The sequence below is a fragment of the Miscanthus floridulus genome, chromosome 14 (assembly GCF_019320115.1).
Source record: "Miscanthus floridulus cultivar M001 chromosome 14, ASM1932011v1, whole genome shotgun sequence".
NCBI lineage: Eukaryota > Viridiplantae > Streptophyta > Magnoliopsida > Poales > Poaceae > Miscanthus > Miscanthus floridulus.
The window spans coordinates 12484880-12507249 of record NC_089593.1 but is presented as its reverse complement, the minus strand read 5'-3'; the positions used below and the strand labels follow the sequence as shown (position 1 = coordinate 12507249).

Genomic DNA, 22370 nt, shown 5'->3' with positions numbered 1-22370 from the left:
GCACTAAGATCACTCCCAATCTCACTTTGGATGAACAAATCACAAGCTAGATGAGTGGGAGGCGTGGGAGTATGCTCACAAGGTGTATCAATCAGTTAGAGAGCCAAGAGAGTGAACAAGAGCTGGCCAAGGCCTATTTATACAGCCCCCAAAGCTAAAATAGCCGTTGGCCCCTCATCCCACTTTCCGCGTCCACATTGGACGCTAACTCGGGGGCATCGGACGCTACGCACCAGCTTCTGATGCACCGCACGAAGACACGTGTACTAGATGTTTGAAGATAGTCGTTGGCGCCCAACGGCTAGCTCTCTACGCGCCCTAATCGCCAGCATCTGATGCATCATTGGACGCAACTGTCCGCATCGTCCGATGCGATCCCAAGAGCATCCAGAGAGCTCCCAGACACATCGGACACGTCCAAGGACCCCCATCAGACGCTAACTATTGTCCGATGCTCTTTGACCCGCCTGGTCAGCATATGAATTGTGTTGTCACCGCGACCGAAGCATGTCTCCGTTATCGTCCGATGCCTTCGCATAGAGTCCGAGGAATTATTCCCAGAGACAGAGAGCAGCCAAAGTACATCGGACGCAAACACTTAGTGTCCGATGCCTCTGTCGCAGCTGCCTTGCACCCAGGGTTTGCCACCGGACGATAACACTTATCGTCCGATGCCTGCGTCTTCAGCGTCCGATGTAGGCAGAGCTCCTTCTTATCTTCTCTTCTTCATCCCTTGTGCAAAAGTGTTAACTCCAACAGGTTTCCAATACTTGTGCATGTGAATTAGCATTTTTCAAACAAGTTTTCAAGGGATGTTAGCACTCACTAGGTCCTAATGCACATGCATGGAGTTAAATCACCTAGTGGCACTTAGATAACCGCATTAGCCATGAGATCACCCCTCTTAATAGTACGACTATCTATCATAAATCCAATCACGCACTCTATTGTTTTTCCTTAGGTAAGCTACACAACCAAACATGAAAAGGCCCTAGTAAAAGTCAACATAGTAAGTAGAAATCTGTTAGAGCAGGTACAATAATAGGCTTATAGCCAAGTTAATGCTGATATGGAGGAGAGAAGAGAGGAGCGATGAGAGCTTGGCTCTCATGCAAGCAACAAGTGGGGCACGAATGCATATGCAGTGGTGGACTCAAATAGCAAGTGTTGTGAGGAGGAATATGAAAAAAAACTTTTTTACAGACAAATATGAGATAACTATTGTATAACTTGGCTTATAGGCAAACACTTAGCTATTATTGATCTTGCTCTTAAAAAAGGGTGTACCCAGTGCAGATAGCTCCCGCTCTGTGCGGGATCTGGGGAAGGGTGTCAGTGGTAAGCCTTACTCTCGCCTGTGCAATGCGAGGAGACCGTGACTTGAATCCGGGACCTTCCGGTCACAGGAGGTAAGACTCTACCGCTTGCACCAGGCCCGCCCTTCATTGATCTTGCTCTTAATGGAGGAAAAATGATACTCCTCTCTCAATAATGGCCTCGGTATAAATGAAAAGTCCAGATAAAAAACGTGGGAAGACAAATAATATAATGGATGGGTGGCTTTTATTATTAATCAGATGATAATTAATCTTTTTTTGCTATTAGATGATAATTAATCGGAAAGGAGGCAGATGGACGTATTCCATATGCATGCATGCGGTCCATGCGGAGGGGGAGATATGAAGTTATGAACAGGCGCCCGGCGTACGTGGAGGGGAAACGATCGATGCAATGCAAATTGATGCACGCATGGCAGCATGGGGCCGTCCGGCCGAAACGCCTGCCACGAGCCCACGACCCCTCGGCTTCCGCTTGGCTTTCCGGCCTCTTCCACTTCCACCACTTCAAGTACATATACTGCTAGCTCCTCGATCGATCTTCCGCTCCAAATCCCTTCCACACCAACCTGCGTCGCTCTACTTACGCTCTCTAATTAACAGCCAGGAGCCAGCCATGGCGCTGCCGCCGGCGCCCTTCGCCTGCGGTAACCCATGTTCTACAAAAAATCCTAGCCGCCCCTCGCCGCCCCTCTTGCCTGCGGTAAGCTAACTAATCAACCTGCTTTCCCCTCGCTCCCCTGCAGGTCCCGGGGGCGCGCTGCAGCGGCGGCTCCTCCTCCAGGCGGCGGCCGATGGCAACCTCTGCGTCTTCAAGAGTACGTCGTACGTCGTCTTCGCGCGCTGCCGGCCGCGTGTCTTCTTTTAATTTTGAGCTACGTGCTCTGCAGGGATCGCGAGCGCGCTTGACGGCGGGAAGGGCCGGATAAGGGAGGCGGTGGAGGCCGTCAGGGACGAGCTCGGCGACGGAGCGCTACACGTCGCGCCGCCGTGCACGGGAGGACACGGCTGTGTGCCTACCTACTCGAGGAGCTTCACATGGACGTCAACGCTGCTGCCGTGTCAGGTGCTATTGTTATTGCAAAGCTTTAGATATTTATATTTCATTTGTTTAATGCACTACTAGAGAACGGACTTTAGAACGATGTCCCAATTTGGCATTAGCCTCGGCATTTTTTGCCTCCGGGACTAAAGGCCTTTAGTCCCGGTTGGTGTCTCCAACCGAGACTAAAGGTCCTTGCCCAACGGCTAAATCGGGACTAAAAATCCTCCAACCTTTAGTCCCGGTTGGTAATACCAACCCAGACTAAAGGTAGACCCTTTAGTCCCGGTTGGTAACACCAACCCACCAACCGGGACTAAAGGTCCCCGGATGGGTTAGTTCAAAAGGAAAGCATCACATCCATTGTTAGATGTGTTGTGTAGGTGGGGTGGTAAGCTACACGCGAGGCAGTGCATGTGGTTCACAGGGCGCAGCAGTGGGAGGCATTAATTTTTTTTAAAGCTGGGAGGATCTTTAGTCCCGGTTGTGGCAAACCGGGACTAAAGAACAACACCTTTAGCCCCGGATTGCTAGTCCCGGTTGGGAAACCGGGAGTACAGCTAGTTCCCAACCGGGACTAGATCTCATTTCTGTAGTAGTGATGATATGTTGTGATAGATAAAACTCACTTGTATTTCTATTGTTTATTATGAAAAGATTTGATTTAGTAAACTTTATTTATTTGGATGATTTCGTAGGTCAAACACCTCTCAGTTATGCAGTTTGTTCTGACGATAATGTAGATGCTGTGAGGTATCTTCTTGATCATGATGCCGATCCAAATAAGCCTGTGGATCATGGGTGTAACTCACTACATATCGCAGCTGCAAAAGGTCCCTTTGCATTCATACATCGTCCCGTTTTTCTTATGTTTCATGTGTGGTTACTTATTATTTGATAACTTTGTATTCTACCACGGGTTGTATATAAGTTATGTTGTTTCCAATTCCTTCCTTTACCAAAATGTGAATTGTTTACCATCTCTAAATCAATCTGAGATAATAATATTGGTCTGCTCATTATATCAAATCCAGCTAGATAGGTTTTATGTATAGATTCAAAAGATTGAAAGACTTTTTCATAGCTTTGTGGTAGTATGCAAAAGGTCACAAGGTAAAAATAACTCACATCCTTTAAAGCCTTGGGGATCAGCTAATATTGACTTGTTTAGTGAATGCTTGAAATTGTAGCTTTACTCATAACATTTCAACTCGAATTCAAACCCGGAAAGGATCTAATTTGCATCCTTTTTAGGGAAAGAGAATTAAACACTGGTTGTGACACTATGACAGTTGGGTTCAATTCAAAATTTGGAATGTGCACACCATCATAGTTGATTTCCTTAATTAACATAAGACATCTTTCAATGTTTGGGTCCATATAGGCAGGAATTAAGCTTAAACATCATTGTCTTCTTTATTCGATCTAATATGTAATTCGAGGTTACATAATCCACATGAAAATCATGACAGTTTGTTGCAATACCGCTAATAATTAAAATAATCTACTCAAACAAGTGTTCAATATGTTTATATTATTAATCATATCTTTATCTAAAAAATCACTAATCATATAGATTGCAATCATTTGTTTTATTCAATGAGAGTGTATGGTATTACTGTTTCCCAGTTGATGTGTTGTGCTACATATGGATATGTCTAGATCTAATTAATATTGGATTCAGTAGCATTTGAAACACATTATTGATGCTCTAATATGCATGTTTGGTTATATATGATTTGACGTGACAAACTCTACTGTTTAAACCTAATTCTTTTATATTTATAATACAGGAGTATGTGTAATTGTAGAACTCTTGCTCTCTAAAGGAGCTGATGTTAATTCTGTGTCCTACTGCGGGACACCATTGCATGTTGCTGCAATGGAAAATAAGGGTGCTGTTATGAAGATTTTACTGGACTACAATGCAGATGTAAGGTTTATGACGTAAACATTAATTTCTTGTTTTCACATGCTGATACAGTTAACCAAGTCCCATGTCTTCAACCACTAAATTATTTTCATCCTGTTCATGAAACAAAGGTTAGTAACATTTTATGAGCAATTTACTAGTACCATGAATCTAGTACTCCCTCCGTTTCGATCACAATGCTTGTCTGCTCCACATGGCTAGGCGGTACATATTGAGTAAACATTAATGGGATTGTTTGAAACTTGTAGGATAGATCAATATCACATCTATCTTAGGTAAGTTAAACAAATGAGCATAGTATACAAAAATGATCAAGCTTGTAAGCTTCTCAACTCACAGCTGCTGCTTGTAGTTTATCACTCACAACACACTAGACACACACAATCACTGGTAGAGAACAGAGCTTTACTCCCGGTGGGGAACCCCGTCTAGTCCCGGTTCCCCACCCGGGAGCAAGCATCCGGGACTAAAGGGGGGTCCTTTAGTCCCAGGTCAGGAACCAGGACTAAAGGAGGACCTTTAGTCCCGGTTCGTATTACCAACCGGGACTAAAGGTGCCTCCTGACATGCCACGATGGCCGGCACCTTTAGTCCCGGTTGGTAATACGAACCGGGACTAAAGGTTTTATTCCTTTTTTCTTTTCTTTTCAAAATAGGTTTTCGAAGTCGTATTGTACGCTGCTAATTATACATTTATACGCGTGTATAGTATGTTTCGGTTCAAGCACAATGAACGTATTAAATCACACAATTCAAGCATAGAAAAAAAATATATATATATATGCATGCATGCATCATTATATATATTTACATGCATGCATGCATATGTGTATTTTACATTATATTATTTCATGTGCATATATTACAAAAAGATTGCATTACAGTTGTTGTGATATAACAAGTTTCCTCTCATCCTCTAGCTTGGCTTCCATGGCAGTGTTGGGTCGAAGTAGAACTCGCCCTTGGAATCGATGACCTGCTCATTAAAAAATCCGGCTATAGACTCTTGAATTGCTTTGATTTGGGCTTGCCGTATGACCTTTTCCTCCGACCATCGAGTCTACATGTTTGAATTAAAGGAAAATAAATTAATATATGTACATATATATATATAAAGACATAGTAACACAATCAATAATAATAATTAAATGAATATATAGTGTATTTTTAACGTACTTTGAGTCTCTCTGTAGGAGTTCTTTGGGAGACCACCTTGATAAACTTGCAAACATAGTAACCACAGTAGTTTCCCCTGTTTCTGCCTCAGACACCACTTTACGAGAAAAAGATTTATCATCTAATCTGGTGATCCGGTGAAAGCTATATGTTTAATTAATAAAGATGATGCGATTCAGGGGACTTACTTTTCAAAGGGATTACATTCAGTGGCGCTTTGCATTTTTCCATGTGTTGCTTCTCAATAAAGGTTTTCCAAACACTGCCCAATAAAAGATTTGCCACGTCATCAGATATAGTTAATCATCATGTTTGTGTGTATATATAGTTGCTAGAGATCCCGAAATTACCTCTGGATAATATCTATCATATCTTGGTAGTCTTGTTGTAGGTTTTCTCATCGAGTCATAGATTATCAAGTGACTTTTCACCAGATCGATGTCCATCAATATCCAGTGATTGCTGCATGTGTTTATAGGATATAACGCATAACACTCATTAATTAACTAGAATCAACATATGAGCCATTAAGGATGATCGACATTATTAACACTCACTTGAAGTTATAGGGAAAGAGTATATCCTTCTTGTGGCGTTGGTTCACTAAGAAGTTCATGAGGTTACTCTCTGACTCAGACTTCCAATTAGTCTTTGGAGTAATTGGGTCTTTGAATACTATATGGGGATCAACAAAACCAATTTCATTGCAGCCTTCCTTTCTGAGCTCTAGTCATTGTAAATCTACATATATATAGTACTTGTTAGGATAATTTATATGCATATACACACATATGATGAGTTTAATAATAGATCGAAAGAATTATTACTTACAGGCAATAGCAGCTAATGATAACTTTGTCCAGAGAGGTTCAGGATGGCATAGTTGATGAAATTCTGCAAAGTCAACATACATAACATCATCGCCACGGAACCAATGTTCGTCTCTAATTCTGACATCCAACGCAGAAGTCTCCACCGGTAGACGCCTGCATGTACCACTTGTTTAGCAGGTACATTTGCGTCCCCAGATCAGATAAGGCTTGAGGGTTGTATAGACTCTGGCCTAGTACAAATTTTTTCTTCCAAATATCAACCTCCGCCGCACTCTCAATGTTTCCATCACCAAACATCTGGTAAAGGTCGAGACCAGTCTCATCAATAAATTCACCAAGGTGATCCAAATCGACATCCGGAGGTATGTTTGCCTGATGCATTAATCCTAAATTCGAACCATATTCATTACCAACAACTAGCGGGGGGACTGATTGGTGCGCTTGTTGTCCGAGTTGGGCAACTCCTTTCCCTGCCCGCTTCTTTTTCTGTGCCACCTCAATTGACTTGGTGAGAGTGCGGTCATAGTCCGATAACGTTGATTTGGACGGCTTACGAGATTCCCGCTGTTGTTGCTGGTAAGAAGCCACCCTTTTTCTTAGAATATCTAGAGCTACGAAGAAGTACGGTTTCTTCGGGTTTCTCCTTGCTTCTTGATTCTTTTTAAGTTTGTCATAGAATCTAGACATATCTTTTTTATATGCATCAGTTCCTTCTTCCTTCTCTTCAGATATTATTTTGGGAATAGCCCTTGGTTTCACGGTGGCTTTCTTTGCAGGCGGGGACTGGTTCTTCATTTGAGGGGCTGGCCTCTTGCTAGGCTTCTTGGTAGGCGGGGGCGGGGGAGGCGTTGGAGACCTCCTTGGAGGTGTTGGCAGCGGCGTTGGAGACCTCCTTGGAGGTGGCGGCTGCGGCGTTGGAGACCTCCTTGGAGATGGTGTGGATGCAGCCTCGCCTTCCAACACAATGTCATCGTACAGAGCACTATGATGATCTGGCGATTGAACAATTGGATTTAGGTTGGGGGAGGATCTGCTACAAAAAAAGGAATGACATATTATTATGAGCAGATTGTTAATTATTTAAGCCAATACAAATTAATGATGTAGTGTTTTCATCCGCACGTACCTATGGTGAGGTAGTTCAGGAGGAGGTGGAGCCGACATCCCTGGAATGATGATGTAGCGCTTGCGCCATAGAATGAATGTCTTCTCCGCTTCTCCTAGAGTCTTCTCGCCATCACCTCCAGGAATGTCAAGAGGCAAATCACTAAAACCTTTTTTAGCTTTATCTACCGAGATGGTAGCATATCCTTCTTGGATTATATTCCCATGAATCCTTGGTGTCTTGGTTCGGTCGATAGGATTAACAAGACCGATAGCCACCTTGATTGTGGAATTCCCCTTCGGAATGTGTAGCTCACACTGTTGTACAAGGTTCAGTGACGTCATCCACAGGGAAGCGTAGTCCTGTGTCCCCTTTGATTTGGTATCTCCGTGGAAGCGCAGCTGCTTTTCAACTGAATAGATTGGCTAATGTTGATTCCTGGCTCTGATGCCTGCTTGCTTGCACTCACTGCTATTTGCACTTGCCTTCTGATTTCCTCCTGCATTCTCGCTTCAAGGTTTTTTTCCCGCTCCTGTGCTTCACGCACCGCTTCCTCCAACCTCTAGAGCCGCTGTGCCTCTTCTTCCTTCTTTCTCTGGTGGCTTCTGTAGGAAGGTCTGTCCTGAGGGAATCCATGCTCCCACGAGACACTTCCTTTGCCTCTAGTTCGGCCACCATGTTCAATAGTCCCGATGGCGTATGTCAGCTCATCCTTCTCTCTGTTGGGCCTGAACGCACCACTAGCAGTAGCTCTCTGAGCATAAAACAATCTTTCTGCTGCTTCTTGCAGTCTTGCGCCATAAACGCACTTCCCTGTCTCCTAGTCTAGTGTTCCCCCATGAGCGAAAAACCAATTCTTTGCACGTTCTCCCCACTCGAGTGATTCTGGTCTGATACCCTTGGCAAGAAGGTCTGCTTCCATTTTGTTCCACTTCTTAATGGCAGTCGGGTAGCCACCTGATCCCAAGTTATGGTGGTATGTCTTCTGTTGGGCATTACGTTGGTTCTTTATCACCCGACTCACACCCTCTTCCGAAGTCTTGTACTGTACAAACTCATCCCAATAGGGCCTCTGCTTTGAGATCGGGCCTGGGACAGTAAAATCTGGTGCTATGTTCTTCTTGACATACGTCGTGTATAGGTGTTTCTTCCAAGTCTGAAACTGGGTGGCCATCTTCTTCATTGCCCAATCCCTAACTCGCTCCTTCAATTCATCACCATCTATTATATCATCATAACCATCTGTTTGGAGCGTGAAATGTACCAAGACATCTTTCCAAATTAACGTCTTGTCACGATCGGAGACAAAACTGATATGAGGAGCATTGGTCTTCTTCTTCCATTCACGGGTACTAATCGGGAGCCGGTCCCGTACAAGGTAACCACAGTGGTGCACAAATTTCATTTTATTCGGCCCCCCCGGTTCTCCTGTATCCACATTGAACTCCGAGATGATGAAGCGGCCCTCCAATGGCTTTTTGGGACCTCGAACATTTTTACTCTTCGTTGTAGTTGTTGATGTCGATCCAGAGGGCTACAAAACATAAACATTATTTTTAATGTCATGAGCACACATAAGACATATGATAATATATATAGCTAATAATAAAAAATATATACTTGGCCAATATGTTGTTGCTCATTTTGTTCAAGAGCTAAGTACTGACTCCCGTCATCTGCATCCTCTTGCACGTTATTTTTAGCACCATCATCGCCGGCAACTTGAGTGCCAGTGTTGATCAAATTCATCATCAACTCCTCCTCATCCATGTTTCTCGGGTCGGCCATCTAGCTTCAAAAAACAAAACCAATATATAGTACGTCAAATCTTTGCTTACATGCGTAAAATCTACGAACAATATGCATTATTAAATCTTGCCCCTCGGTCACGGACGTAATTCGCCACACTAGGGCGAACTGCGTCGGTACTAGGGCGAATTAGGGCTATACATAAACGGCCGAGGGCGAATTGCAGTCGGTGACTAGGGCGAACCACGTCGGTGACATCAATAGCGTGATTCGCCCTAGGTGTGATTGTTTAGTGTTAACGATAACGATAATACGAATGTTGATCGACTAGGCCGCGAGAGAGGGCGGTGTGACAAGAGTGGCGGTGCTCCACTCCGCCGTATATATGTCTGTACACATGGGTGAACGAGGGCGGCGGTGCTCCGCCGTATACATAGAAACGCATGGGCGAACGAGGGCGGCGGTGCTCCGCGACGTATATATACATGCATATGAATACAAATGACGTATATATACGTGTCGGCGCGGTGGCCGGTGTGCTGACGACGACGATGTGAGGCGGGCCGGCGCGCTGATGACGACGACGTGAGGCGGGCCGGGGCGGTGTCGGTGCGTGATGTTGTGATCCTATGTACCATGTGAACCATGTAGTCATTCATCATATGAGAAAATTCTATGCTGATAATGTAAGTATAAGTCATTATGAAATGTAAGTATATGTGTCTTATTGCTAATATAACCATTACTATTTCCGAAATGATAAGAATTTATCTTCTTTTTGGACTTTTCTTTCTTGTGGCCCAAATTGTCTGTAGCCATGCATGCAAGTCCAACCAAAACTGCTTACATCATCACATGTGATATTTTTTATAAACTAAAAAACGCTTAGTTTACAAACTGGGTATCCAAATTGAGTTCCTATTTGACCATTATATATCCTACAACAAATCCTTCAAAAAAAAGACCCTACATGAATATATTTGGATAAAATTTCGTTAACAAACATTGATCTATGAAGATAGAAAAAATTCTTGTATTGAGCAAAGGCAATGTTCTAGATTCATGAAACAATGTTCTACTTTCAAAAGAGAAATGTTTTCAGTTCAGGAGAACAAATTTCTACGTTTCAGATCTATTCGGTATCACAGCAAAATATAACATTTTTTGAAGTTTTCCGGCCACCGTCTGAGAATGTACAGAGAGACGAACTGATCACCTCGAGCTCGGCAGTGGAGGGCCTCGGACGCGCGTGGAGGAGGGCGCGGTGGAGGGCCATGGGCGCGCGCGGAGGAGGGGCACGGGCGCGCGCGGAGGAGGGGCACGGGCGCGCGCGGTGGAGGCCGCACGAGGAAGAAGAGGGCGGCGGTGTCACGGAAGGCGAACGGACGGCGGCGCGAGGAAGAAGAGGGCGGCGGTGTTCGACGAGGAAGAAGACGAGCGGATCGATCTGCGCCAGGCGCTGGCGGTTATATACCAGAGAGAATTACTCTCGGTGCCAGCCACCAGCCGGGAGTAAAGGGTCTTTACTCCCGGTGCGAGTTACCAACCGGGAGTAAAGGTACCTTTACTCCCGGTGCGTGTTACCAACCGGGAGTAAAGGTATACCTTTACTCCCGGTTGGTAACACGCACCAGGAGTAAAGGGTTTTTTTTGGCGGGCCACGAAACTGCAGCCCACCTTTACTCCCGGGTGGGCTTCCCACCCGGGAGTAAAGGTGGCCTGCAGTTTCGTTTCCCGCCTGTTTTAAGCAATAGTCTTGTTAAATACAATAGAAATGCAATAGTTTTTGTTAAATACATAGTAAATTAAATAAAAGGCATAAAATTATTTTGTTAAAAATATGGATTTTCTTTTTCTTTATTGCACATAGGAAAAATCTATAACCTAACTTTTTTTATTTTTTGTTACAATTATAAAACATAATGTAACTAATATTTATTATTTCGTTAATGCAAAAATGTAGTGTTTAATTAAAATTATTAAAACTATTGGTTTTGGACAGGAAATTTGTTTTCACATCATTTTAACGTTAATATTTTAATTTTTCATCACTCAATATCCTAATTTACCTTTTTGAGAGAGAAATCCCACCAAATCAAACATTGATTTAATTTGAAACATGACATAATAAACATCTGAATTCACAATTATTACATAATATCTCAAACACACACTACATTAAATCACTATATCATCAAGTGGGCACAGCAGTGAACTTCTTCTTTACGTATGTCCCTTGGTTATGATCGCGTCGTAACCATGGAGTGTCCTCATCATTTACCAAGATGCTAGGGTCTTTGTTCACTTTGAATGGCGGAATTCGGTCATCCTTTTCATAATCTTCTGACATGTCCGACTTGTCCTCAATTCCCACGATGACTCTTTTCCCTGAAAGAACTATGTGGCGCTTTGGCTCTTTGGTTGAGTCATTATCGTTTTTCCCTCTTTTTGGTTTGGTAGACATATCATTGACATAGAACACCTGATTCACATCCTTGGCAAGGACGAATGGTTCGTCTTTGTACCCAATATTACTAAGGTCTACTGTTGTCATTCCATACTCGTTGTCTACTGTTACCCCGCCTCCAGGTCACCTTGACCCATTGGCACTTGAACAATGGGATCTTCAAAGTAGGTGCATATTCTAGTTCCCATATTTCATCTATGCGTCCATAATATGTCTGCTTATTCCCATTCGGGTCTGTGGCATCTATGCGGACACCACTGTTTTGGTTGGTACTCCTTTTATCTTAGGCTACTGTGTAGAATATGTTCCCATTTATCTCGTACCCTTTGTATGTGACGATATGCCATGATGGTTGCATAGCCAATAAATACAGTTGCTCATGGATGCTCTCATCACCTTGACATTTTTTTCGCAACCAACCGCCGAAAGTTTCCATGTGCTTACGCGTAATCCAAGCTTCAGTCTTCCCTGAAACTCGGATCGTAAGAGATCCTTGTGTGTCTCAATATACGGATCTACCAAAGAGGAGTTCTGTAGAACTGTGTAGTGCGCTTTATTGAAATAATCATCATCCGTACCAATATATGTTTTCCTCCCTAGTGTCCCCTTTCCGCTTAGTCTCCCCTCATGTCTCGATTCAGGAACACCAATCGAGTCAAGGTCAGGAATAAAGTCAACACAGAACTCAATGACCTCTTCTGTTCCATAGCCCTTGGCGATGCTTCCTTCTGGGCGAGCACGGTTGTGAACATATTTCTTCAGGACTCCCATGAATCTCTCTAAGGGGAACATGTTGTGTAGGAACACAGGACCGAGAGTGAAAATCTCCTTGACTAGGTGAACTAGGAGGTGTGTCATAATATCAAAGAAGGAAGGAGGGAACACCAACTCAAAGCTGACGAGACATTGAACCACATCATTCTGTAGTTTAGCTAGATCAGTTGGATCAATTGCCTTCTGAGAAATTGCATTGAGGAATGCACATAGCTTCACGGTGGCTAGACGTACATTTGGAGGTAGAATTCCTCTTAATGCAACTGGAAGTAATTGCGTCATGAGAACGTGACAGTCATGGGACTTTAAGTTACAGAATTTCTTCTCTGGCACATTTATAATACCCTTTATATTCGAGGAGAATCCAGATGGTACCTTGATGTTGTTTAAGCATTCAAACATGATTTCCTTCTCCTCTTTGCTTAGAGTGTAGCTAGCAGGACATAAGTAATGGCGTCCATCATCTGTCTTCTCTGGATGCAGGTTGTCTCTTTCTCTCAAACAACGCAGGTCCTGTCGTGCTTCAAATGTGTCCTTAGGCTTTCCATACACACCCATAAAGCCTAGCAGGTTCACACAAAGATTCTTCGTCAGGTGCATCACGTCGATCGAGCTGCGGACCTCTAGGACTTGCCAATAGGGTAGGTCCCAAAATATGGACTTCTTCTTCCACATGGGTGCGTGACCGTTAGCGTCGTTCGGAACAGGTTGGCTTCCATGTCCTTTTCCAAAGACTGACTTTCACATCATTGACCATATCGAGTACATCCTCACCGGTTCGGTTGCGAGGCTTGGTCAGGTGGTCTGCCTTCCCTTTAAAATGCTTGCCTTTCTTTCTTACGGGGTGATTTGCAGGAAGAAATCGACGATGGCCAAGGTACATGACCTTTCGACATTTTTTCAAGAATACACCTCTAATATCACCGAAGCAGTGTGTGCATGCATTATATCCCTTGTTTGACTGTCCTGAAAGATTACTTAGAGCAGGCCAATCATTGATTGTTACGAACAACAATGCTCGCAGATCAAAGTGTTCCTGTTTGTACTCATCCCACACACGTACACCTTCTTTATTCCACAAAATGAGAAGTTCGTCAATAAGTGGTCTCAGGTACACATCGATGTCATTGCCAGGTTGCTTCGGGCCTTGGATGAGCACAGGCATCATAATGAACTTCCGCTTCATGCATAACCAAGGAGGAATATTGTAGATACTTAGAGTAACAGGCCAAGTGCTATGACTACTGTTCTGCTCTCCAAAAGGATTGATACCATCTGTACTTAAAGCAAACCTTAAGTTTCTTGCGTCATTTGCAAACTCCGGGAATTCTCTGTCGATTGCTCTCCACTGGGACCCATCAGCAGGGTGTCTCAACATATTGTCTACCTTACGGTCTTCTTTGTGCCATCGCAACAATTTTGCATGTTCTTTGTTTCTGAACAGACGTTTCAAGCGTGGTATTATAGGAGCATACCACATAACCTTGGCAGGGATTTTCTTCCGCGGACGTTCGCCCTCAACATCACCAGGGTCATCTCGCCTGATCTTATACCGCGACGCATGGCATACCGGGCATGCATCCAATTTCTCGTACTCTTTGCCACGGTACAGGATGCAGTCATTAGGACATGCATGTATCTTCTCTATTTCTAGCCCCATAGGACAGACAACTTGTTTTGCTTCGTAGGTAGTGGCGGGCAATTCATTGTCCTTCGGAAGCATCTTCTTTTGGATTTTTAGTAACTCTCCAAATCCCTTGTCAGATACACCATTCTTTGCCTTCCATTGCAGCAATTCTAGTGTGGTTCCCAACTTTTTCTGCCCTGCATCACAAGTTGGGTACAACAATTTCTTGTGATCTTCTAGCATCCGCTCGAACTTGATCTTCTCCTTTTCACTTTCACATTCTCTTTGTGCGTCACGAATGACCTGAGAAAGATCATCAGCCGGCTCATCTTCTGCGGCTACCTCTTCTTCAGCTTCTCCCATTGCAGTATCATTGAAGCACGCACCATCGGGAATAATATCATTGTCGTCCCATTGTTCTTCTTCACCTTCTTCCATTACAACACCGGTTTCTCCGTGCTTTGTCCAACAAATATAGTTTGGCATGAAACCCGACTTGAACAAGTGTGAATGAAGAGTCCTTGAGCAAGGATATTCCACCGTATTCTTACATATGGCACATGGGCAGCACATGAAACCGTCGCGTTTGTTTGCCTCGGCCGCACGTAACAAAGAATGCACGCCGTCAATGAACTCTTGGGAGCGGCGATCAGCATTATACATCCAATGACGGCTCATCTGCATTACATGACATAAATACCATATTAAAACCTAGATCATAATTAATTATTTATACAACATGCGTGCCACCACAAAAGATACAAATTTATGAAAGCATCGCTACAATGTAGACAATCCCAACTACCACTAAAAGAACTAAAGCTAAAATACATTTCAGGAGCACAAGGATTTCGCGACCAATCTCAACTAAAACAGACAGATCCCCCGATTGTGCAACATCTTTGGGCTTCTTCGGCTGGATCACTGCCTCATTAGCCGCCGTATCTGCCTGTTGTGCAAGATATTTTTGCACGAGTTCAACATACTCTTCCTCCCAGTAGAAGCCTGAACATCGTCCACTGCCATCCCACTGAAATTAAAACAAAAAATTAGAACTTTAATCACAACCATCATGAAAATAGGTATAAACTAACCATAATCATTAAATACGATAAAATAACTCACATTGCGATCCGGACACTTGTAGAAGATACGATCCTTGTTGGGACCCTCCTTCTTCACTCGGTACTCCATCACAATCTTCGTCTCATCACGACACTTGCCGCATGGAATGAGAGGGAGGCCCGGCCTAAGTCGCTTTGGAAACCCATGAGAGGCCGAGGACCCGGAAGCAGTTGCCATCTACTCTCTATACTCATTTTTTAATACACTATAAATTTCTCCTTTTATAAACAAATAAAATTAAGAAACTATAAAATTATCTAGATCTCTATACTCATTTTTTAATACATTATAGCTCAAAAACATGTTTTAATAAATAACCATCCTGTACTAGTTGACCTTGCTTACGTGATCATCTCGGCGAGCATTTCTCCACCGGACGGCACCGTACTTGGTCAAGGAAGAGCTCCGATTCTACGAGGAAGGGAACACGGTCTTCCACGACCGTTGTCGCTCTCCCTCGTAGAATCAAAGCTCCTCCTTGATATCCGTTACCGCTCGGCAGAGAACATGCTCGCCGAGATGAACACGGTCCGCAAGTTCAACTAGTACGGATTTTCTATAATTTTCTAACTATTTTCTAAGTTTATATTTATATATACTACGTTTAGGTACGGTGATTGACAGACTACTGCGACGATATCGGGACATGTGAATAAATAACCATCCGTACTAGTTGACCTTGCTTACGTGATCATCTCGGCGAGCATTTCTCCACCGGACGGCACCGTACTTGGTCAAGGAAGAGCTCCGATTCTACGAGGAAGGGAACACGGTCTTCCACGACCGTTGTCGCTCTCCCTCGTAGAATCAAAGCTCCTCCTTGACGTCCGTTACCGCTCGGCAGAGAACATGCTCGCCGAGATGAACACGGTCCGCAAGTTCAACTAGTACGGATTTTCTATAATTTTCTAACTATTTTCTAAGTTTATATTTATATATATACTACGTTTGGGTACGGTGATTGACAGACTACTGCGATGATATCGGGACATGTGAATAAATAATCATCCGTACTAGTTGAACTTGCTTACGTGATCATCTCGGCGAGCATTTCTCCACCGGACGGCACCGTACTTGGCCACGGAAGAGCTCCGATTCTACGAGGAAGGGAACACGGTCTTCCACGACCGTTGCCGCTCTCCCTCGTAGAATCAAAGCTCCTCCTTGACGTCCGTTACCGCTCGGCAGAGAACATGCTCGCCGAGCTGAACACGGTCCTCAAGTTCAACTAGTACGGATTTGCTATAATTTTCTAACTATTTTCTAAGTTTATATTTATATATACTTTAACCTTCTTTCATGTAAATATGCAAGCTTGAAGTGATTTTGAGCTCAAATTGCTTACAAATGAAAAAAACCACAATAAAGAACCATATATATATAGTGAACAAAATGGCATAAGACAATGGTGAAAAATGAGAGTATGAGATTGGTAACCTTTACAACTGAAGAATCGACGGAGGAATCGAAGAAATCGACGGAGGAATCGAAGAATGGATGGAGGAACAATGGAGGGAGGGAGGAAGCAAGAACACTAGTGCAGTGAGCTTCAAAATGTGCTGAGCTCGGGCTCGGGGAGGAAGAAGGAGACGGCCGATATATAAAGGGAGAACATTTAGTCCCGGTTGGTGGCTCCAACCGGGACTAAAGGTAACTTTCCAACCCCGGGCGCAGCCACGGCCCGGGAGTAGACCTTTACTCCCGGTTGGATCCACCAACCGGGAGTAAAAGTATACCTTTAGTCCCGAGTTGGTGGCTCCAACCGGGACTAAAGGTCCCTGCCACCTCTGTCTGGCGCAGTAGCCGTTGGGCAGGGACCTTTAGTCCCGGTTGGAGCCACCAACCGGGACTAAAGGTATTTCTAGTCCCGGGGGCAAAAAATTCCGGGACTAGAGCCCATTTTGACCGAGGATCAAAGGTCTGTTCTCTACTAGTGAATTGTTTGGCATTGCAAAGGATTCAGCCTTTCTGCTTATGTTGTCTATTATTTATAACTGAGTGTTTAGAAAGGAAAAGCCATGACCAAGTAACTAACAGCCGGCTTAGCAGGTCCCTAGTTCACGACTAAGCAACTGACTCACTGACCATGCATCAACCACCTGGAAACCTTGACGATTCTACAGGAGACTAGGACAACACCAACTTGAACTGAAAAATTGAAAACTGACTCTGAGCATAGGACTCGTCAGTAGGGATGAAAACGGATCGGATACGGACGGATATCATCGATATTACATTTGTTTTCATATTTCTGTCCGGATTCGGATTCGAATACGGATAGTGTCAACTATGTCGGATAGGATACGATTGGATATCGACATCGTAAATATGCGATTTGAGTATTCGGATACGGATATGGTATCGGATGTTGGATATCCGGACTCGGATACGGACAGATCTCAACCCCTCTAAACGGATTCAGTTTCGAATACGGTTGGAAAATATCCGTACCATTTTCATCCCTGCTCGTCAGTAGCTACTGAACATGAAGGGAGTACTCCCATCATGCCTTATTGATTTGAGGGTTTGCAGAACCAAACTGGCAGGGTTTCTTTTAGTTGTTCCCTCCACAGCACATAATGAACTGTTCTTTGATTTCTGTATGATATTTGCCTAATTTCATACCATTCTTTTATTCTGTTTTGGGATTTTGGTTTTTGACCACCAGTGATGACTGTTCACCATAGTGACGCTTTGGCAATGTACGCTAAAAGATGTTAGATAAGTTTCACACCATATTCGATTCGCACGAAATACTAATATTTGTACTTTTTGACAGTGCAACAAAGAATTGTACACCATTTTTACTCCTTTGTTAACTGCCCTCTGTGCTCGCTCATTGAGCTGTGTCAAGCTTCTGATTAAGGTAATAATCATTTTCTTACACCTATTTGAATTTACGTTCTCTTTTTGAAGGAAACACTAATGTCCACCAAGCATCTGATTAAAGGTAATAAACGCTTGCATTGGTTCGAGGTATCTGTGATATTTTTTGTATCAGGCTGGTGCTGATGTGACAAAAGGCGCTTGTAAGTTTACCCCCTTAATATTTGCTGCAAATGAGGGCTTAACAGATTTTTACGAGTGTTTACTGGAGGCTGGTGCTGATCCCAATGTTCCTGATGATGTAAGTTTTAGTTTTTATTTTCCAGTTTTACTTATTAGATTCCATGGAGCCATGTGCATGGATCTTGGGCTTGTTCTATATAGTATTGAGCTGGCTTTAGGGTTATTTTTTTGTCTTTTATATTTGTTATTTGCACTAGACTTGGTTATGCAAAATGATAGAAAATTAGCTATTACAATAAACAATAACATAAAGGGAATACATGTTTATATGTGTTACTCTTCAGTTACAGTTCACCAGGAATTGACTTTAGTTCAGTGAATTGTGGCATTATTATCTTCAATTTGGATCAGATGTTAAATGCACCTACAGCTACTACTACCTTTTTTTTACTCTACTATCCTAGCAAAGCTGACATATTTAAGGGTTCTTCTACATGCTTGAACTCTAATATCAATGTCTCCATTTTCCATAGCAGCTTTTGGTAGATGTTCATATTATTATGCCTATTTGCACTGCTCTGCAAGTAAACATAGCTTTGTGTCATTTGCAACAGTCTGGACACCTGCCAATAGAAATTGCAGCGTTTGAAAATAGACGGAAAGATGTTGAGATCCTTTTGCCCGTAACAGCTCGTATCCCATCTGTGCATGACTGGAGTGTTGATGGGGTACTTGCATATGTCAAATCAATACCAACAGATCAGGTACAGGCTAAACCTTGTTTGTCACATTAAAGATTATGCTATCATGATCAAATTCTTCACAAGAGGGTTTCCTATTCTGCAAATTCTTTGATAAATTACCCTAAGTTGAGAGAATATATTTCAAATTTGTGACTCATGTTGCCATCAGTTGTATTTGTGAAATACACTGCAATTGTTTCCGAAATAACAAGTAACTGAACTCATCAATAGTTAATATTCTATAGCATAAATGGGATGATGGTCCATTTTTAGCGTATTTTTTATCTCAATATATTTATCATATTTATTCAATTTTTTATGTCTTCATTTTGGACAATTGATAAGTTGTGATCTGGTCACTGTCTCCTTGAAACTCAAACCTGTCAGCTTTCAGTATACTATTTATGTCCTCTCTTTTTTCAGGATGACCCAGTGTACAAAATGAATCTGGCCGATTTGAAGTTAGAAGGAAACAAGGCATACAAGAAAAAAGATTATTCTACCGCAGTAAAATTCTACTCCGTGGTATATGTTGCACCCTGCTCGTCTATCTCCACTCCTTGGAACATTAACTCAGTCTTGTGACTAGCACCAGTTTGAAACTATATATACTAAAAATTCAAAATGGGGAATGGACAACTGTGCCAATTTTTGTAGTACTGTCATTAGGAAAAAGTACAGCCATGCATGTTTAAGTGGTGGAATTAGCATATATTTATGTGGTAATTGTTGGTTTGATATGGTATAGGCTATAATGAACGCCGATTCTGGTCATGCGACATTGTTTTCGAATAGGAGCCTTTGCTTTATTAAAATGGGTGAAGGAGAGAAGGCTTTGGTTGATGCTGATGCTTGTAGGGTTATGCAGCCTTATTGGCCAAAAGCTTGCTACCGGCAAGGCGCTGCTCATATGCTCTTGAACGTGAGTTAAGCGTTTGTACTTATGGCGCTTATGTTGCTGTAGCAAATCCATTTCTCTGATGACACGGCAAATTAAACACTGTTCAGGACTATGAAAAGGCTTGTGATGCGTTTCTTGATGGTCTGAAGTTGGACCCCGCTAATGCTGAATTGGAGAACGCACTTCGGTGCCTATCCCATGCTCTTTATCGTTTGTTCTGATGATGATCTTAGGTTGTCACAAATCAAACCTTACCCTTACTGCTTTTATTAACCCCCCCCCCCCCCCCCCCCCCCCCCCTCTGCATGTCGTAGTTATATAGTCTCATCCTCATCTATAGTTTCATATTGGAACACACGCACATAGATTTATATCGGTTAGGTTAATTAAATTCATATCATCATATGGATGGTGGCTCATTATTTAGTTGGATTTGAGTTAGATGATTGAATAATCCACATGCGTATTGCTAATTAAGTCAGCCCACTTTGTGTGACACTATTGTGATTATTGACCTAGTTTAATTATGCAGAGAGTCTTTGAACTCCTCGACGATATCTCGTGGCAAAACAAAGCTCTCGGAATAAATGTCCATTGCCCAAAAGAATATTATGAAGACTAGGTCTGCCTGCTTTGCACTGGGGTCCGGCTTACTATGCAGTTACCAGATATATTTCTTCACATTAGCTATCAGTTACGTTCCGAACATTTTACCAAGTTTCTTCTTTTACGAAGTATTCTGGGTGGCAACATATATATGTTTGCAAATACTGATTGTTGGATGTTTTAAGTTGGGAATACTGTTTTAAGACTTGAGGGGTATCTGTTTTTGTATGGTGTTTGGTTCCATAAATATCCATGGATGTGACATGGACATCCATAGACATCCAGAGTGTTGTTTGGTTGGATGCATAAACTAAACATGGATATCCAGAACATGGAATATTCTCACAAGATCCTAGATACCGTGGCCACCAAAAAATTGGGGGACAAGCGCATCCACCGTTGCATGGCATGGGTCTTGCTCACGTGGCAGCAACAATCAATGGTTGCATGCAACCGTGAAATGATTTTATCTCCTAAACCATTTATCTAATTTGTGACACGATTACATCATTATATCTGTTTTAATTAAATCTACAAAAAATAAGATCTCACATGGTTATGTTTTAACAATAAATAAATAAATGACAAGTGAGTCCCGTATGATATAATTAGCGCTATCCTCGTCCATCCAACCAAACAGAAAAATGACTAGCACTGTCTCGCCCCGTCCGACAGATATTCATCCAACCAAACAGAAAAATGGCTTGCCTCATCCATCCAACCAAACACGCTACATGGATAACCATATCCAGAAATCCATGGATACAAATGTCTCATCCAACCTTCCTCGAACCAAACGTACCCTAAGGCATGCGGTCGCTTTTGATGCTGTATAAAATATTAGCAGATGAATTGGCCACTCGATCGATCAAGACGTACCTAACTCCTGTAAAATGAGCTAGGTCTTACGGAGGGACACGCTAATTGAAGCTCGGCTTGGGAACGGCAGAACATGCGCATGTAGATGGCGCGTTTTAGCGACAACACAATATGAAACTGTCCCGAGTGCTGTTATATATATAGGACTAGCTGGGCAAGATAACACGCATGACTCTGCTGTCGGTGTTTGCCTAGAAGGGAAGTAGGGAACAGACGCAAAGCTCATGTATGCCACGTGTAGTCTGTCTAATAACTACTAGCAAACAGCGTAATTAAATTACTATGATTGTCCGTAGAGACACTACAGGAGAGGCAAAATTCCCCGAGCATAGCAGGCAGGCTTCTCCGAGTGTCAAAAATTGGACACTTGGCAAAGCCAATCTTCCCCGAGTGTTGCACTCGGGGAAGAATAGCACTCGGGGAAGAGAGGCTTTGCCGAGTGCCGCAGAGTACATAGCACTCGGTAAAGAGCGGCACTCGGCAAAGGCCCTCTTCCCCGAGTGCAACACTCAGGGAAGAGCGGCACTCGGCAAAGAAAAATGTTACTTGACGGCCCAGCCCGCCCACGCCGTTAAAACTAAAAAAATTGCTTTGCCGAGTGTCGCACCCTGGCACTCGGCAAAGAGGCTGGCTTCCCCGAGTGCCCTGTTATGGCACTCGGCAAATGGCCTCTTTGCCGAGTGCCAGGGAAGGCACTCGGGGAAGAATTTTTTTTTTGTTTTTTTGCCCCATTTTTTTTGTGAGGCCTTCTCACATTATTTAAAACTCCTTGTTCAAATTTGGGATAATTTTGACTCTTTTTTGGTATATTTCGTTAATTTTTTTTTCGTTGAATTTTTTTGCATACTTCAAATTTGAACTGCAGGTGCATGAAATAATGGAATGTGGTGATTCAAAAAATGATATTCATGATATTTGGTGTATGTTGAGGCCGTATCCAGGAACTCACATGAAATGTCGAGCATCTTGTTGACGTAACATGACGAGGTACTTGCGGGAAAAGTGTATTTAAATCATATAAAATCTGAACAAAGTCCGAAAATCACAAAACTTGTCGGGGCGTC

At 43.0% G+C, this 22370-nt stretch overlaps 1 protein-coding gene across 1 annotated transcript; it reads left to right on the top strand.

Moving 5' to 3' along the window:
* The first annotated feature begins 1687 nt into the window (after positions 1 to 1687).
* LOC136505382 (uncharacterized) lies at positions 1688 to 20408 on the top strand. Its single transcript, XM_066500531.1, is given in 14 exon segments — positions 1688 to 1710; positions 1712 to 1733; positions 2122 to 2155; positions 2228 to 2319; positions 2322 to 2403; positions 3078 to 3212; positions 4173 to 4312; positions 17948 to 18034; positions 18170 to 18295; positions 18792 to 18941; positions 19344 to 19445; positions 19669 to 19842; positions 19929 to 20008; positions 20354 to 20408. Coding segments are annotated over 14 exon segments (1302 nt in total).
* Positions 20409 to 22370: the final 1962 nt, after the last annotated feature.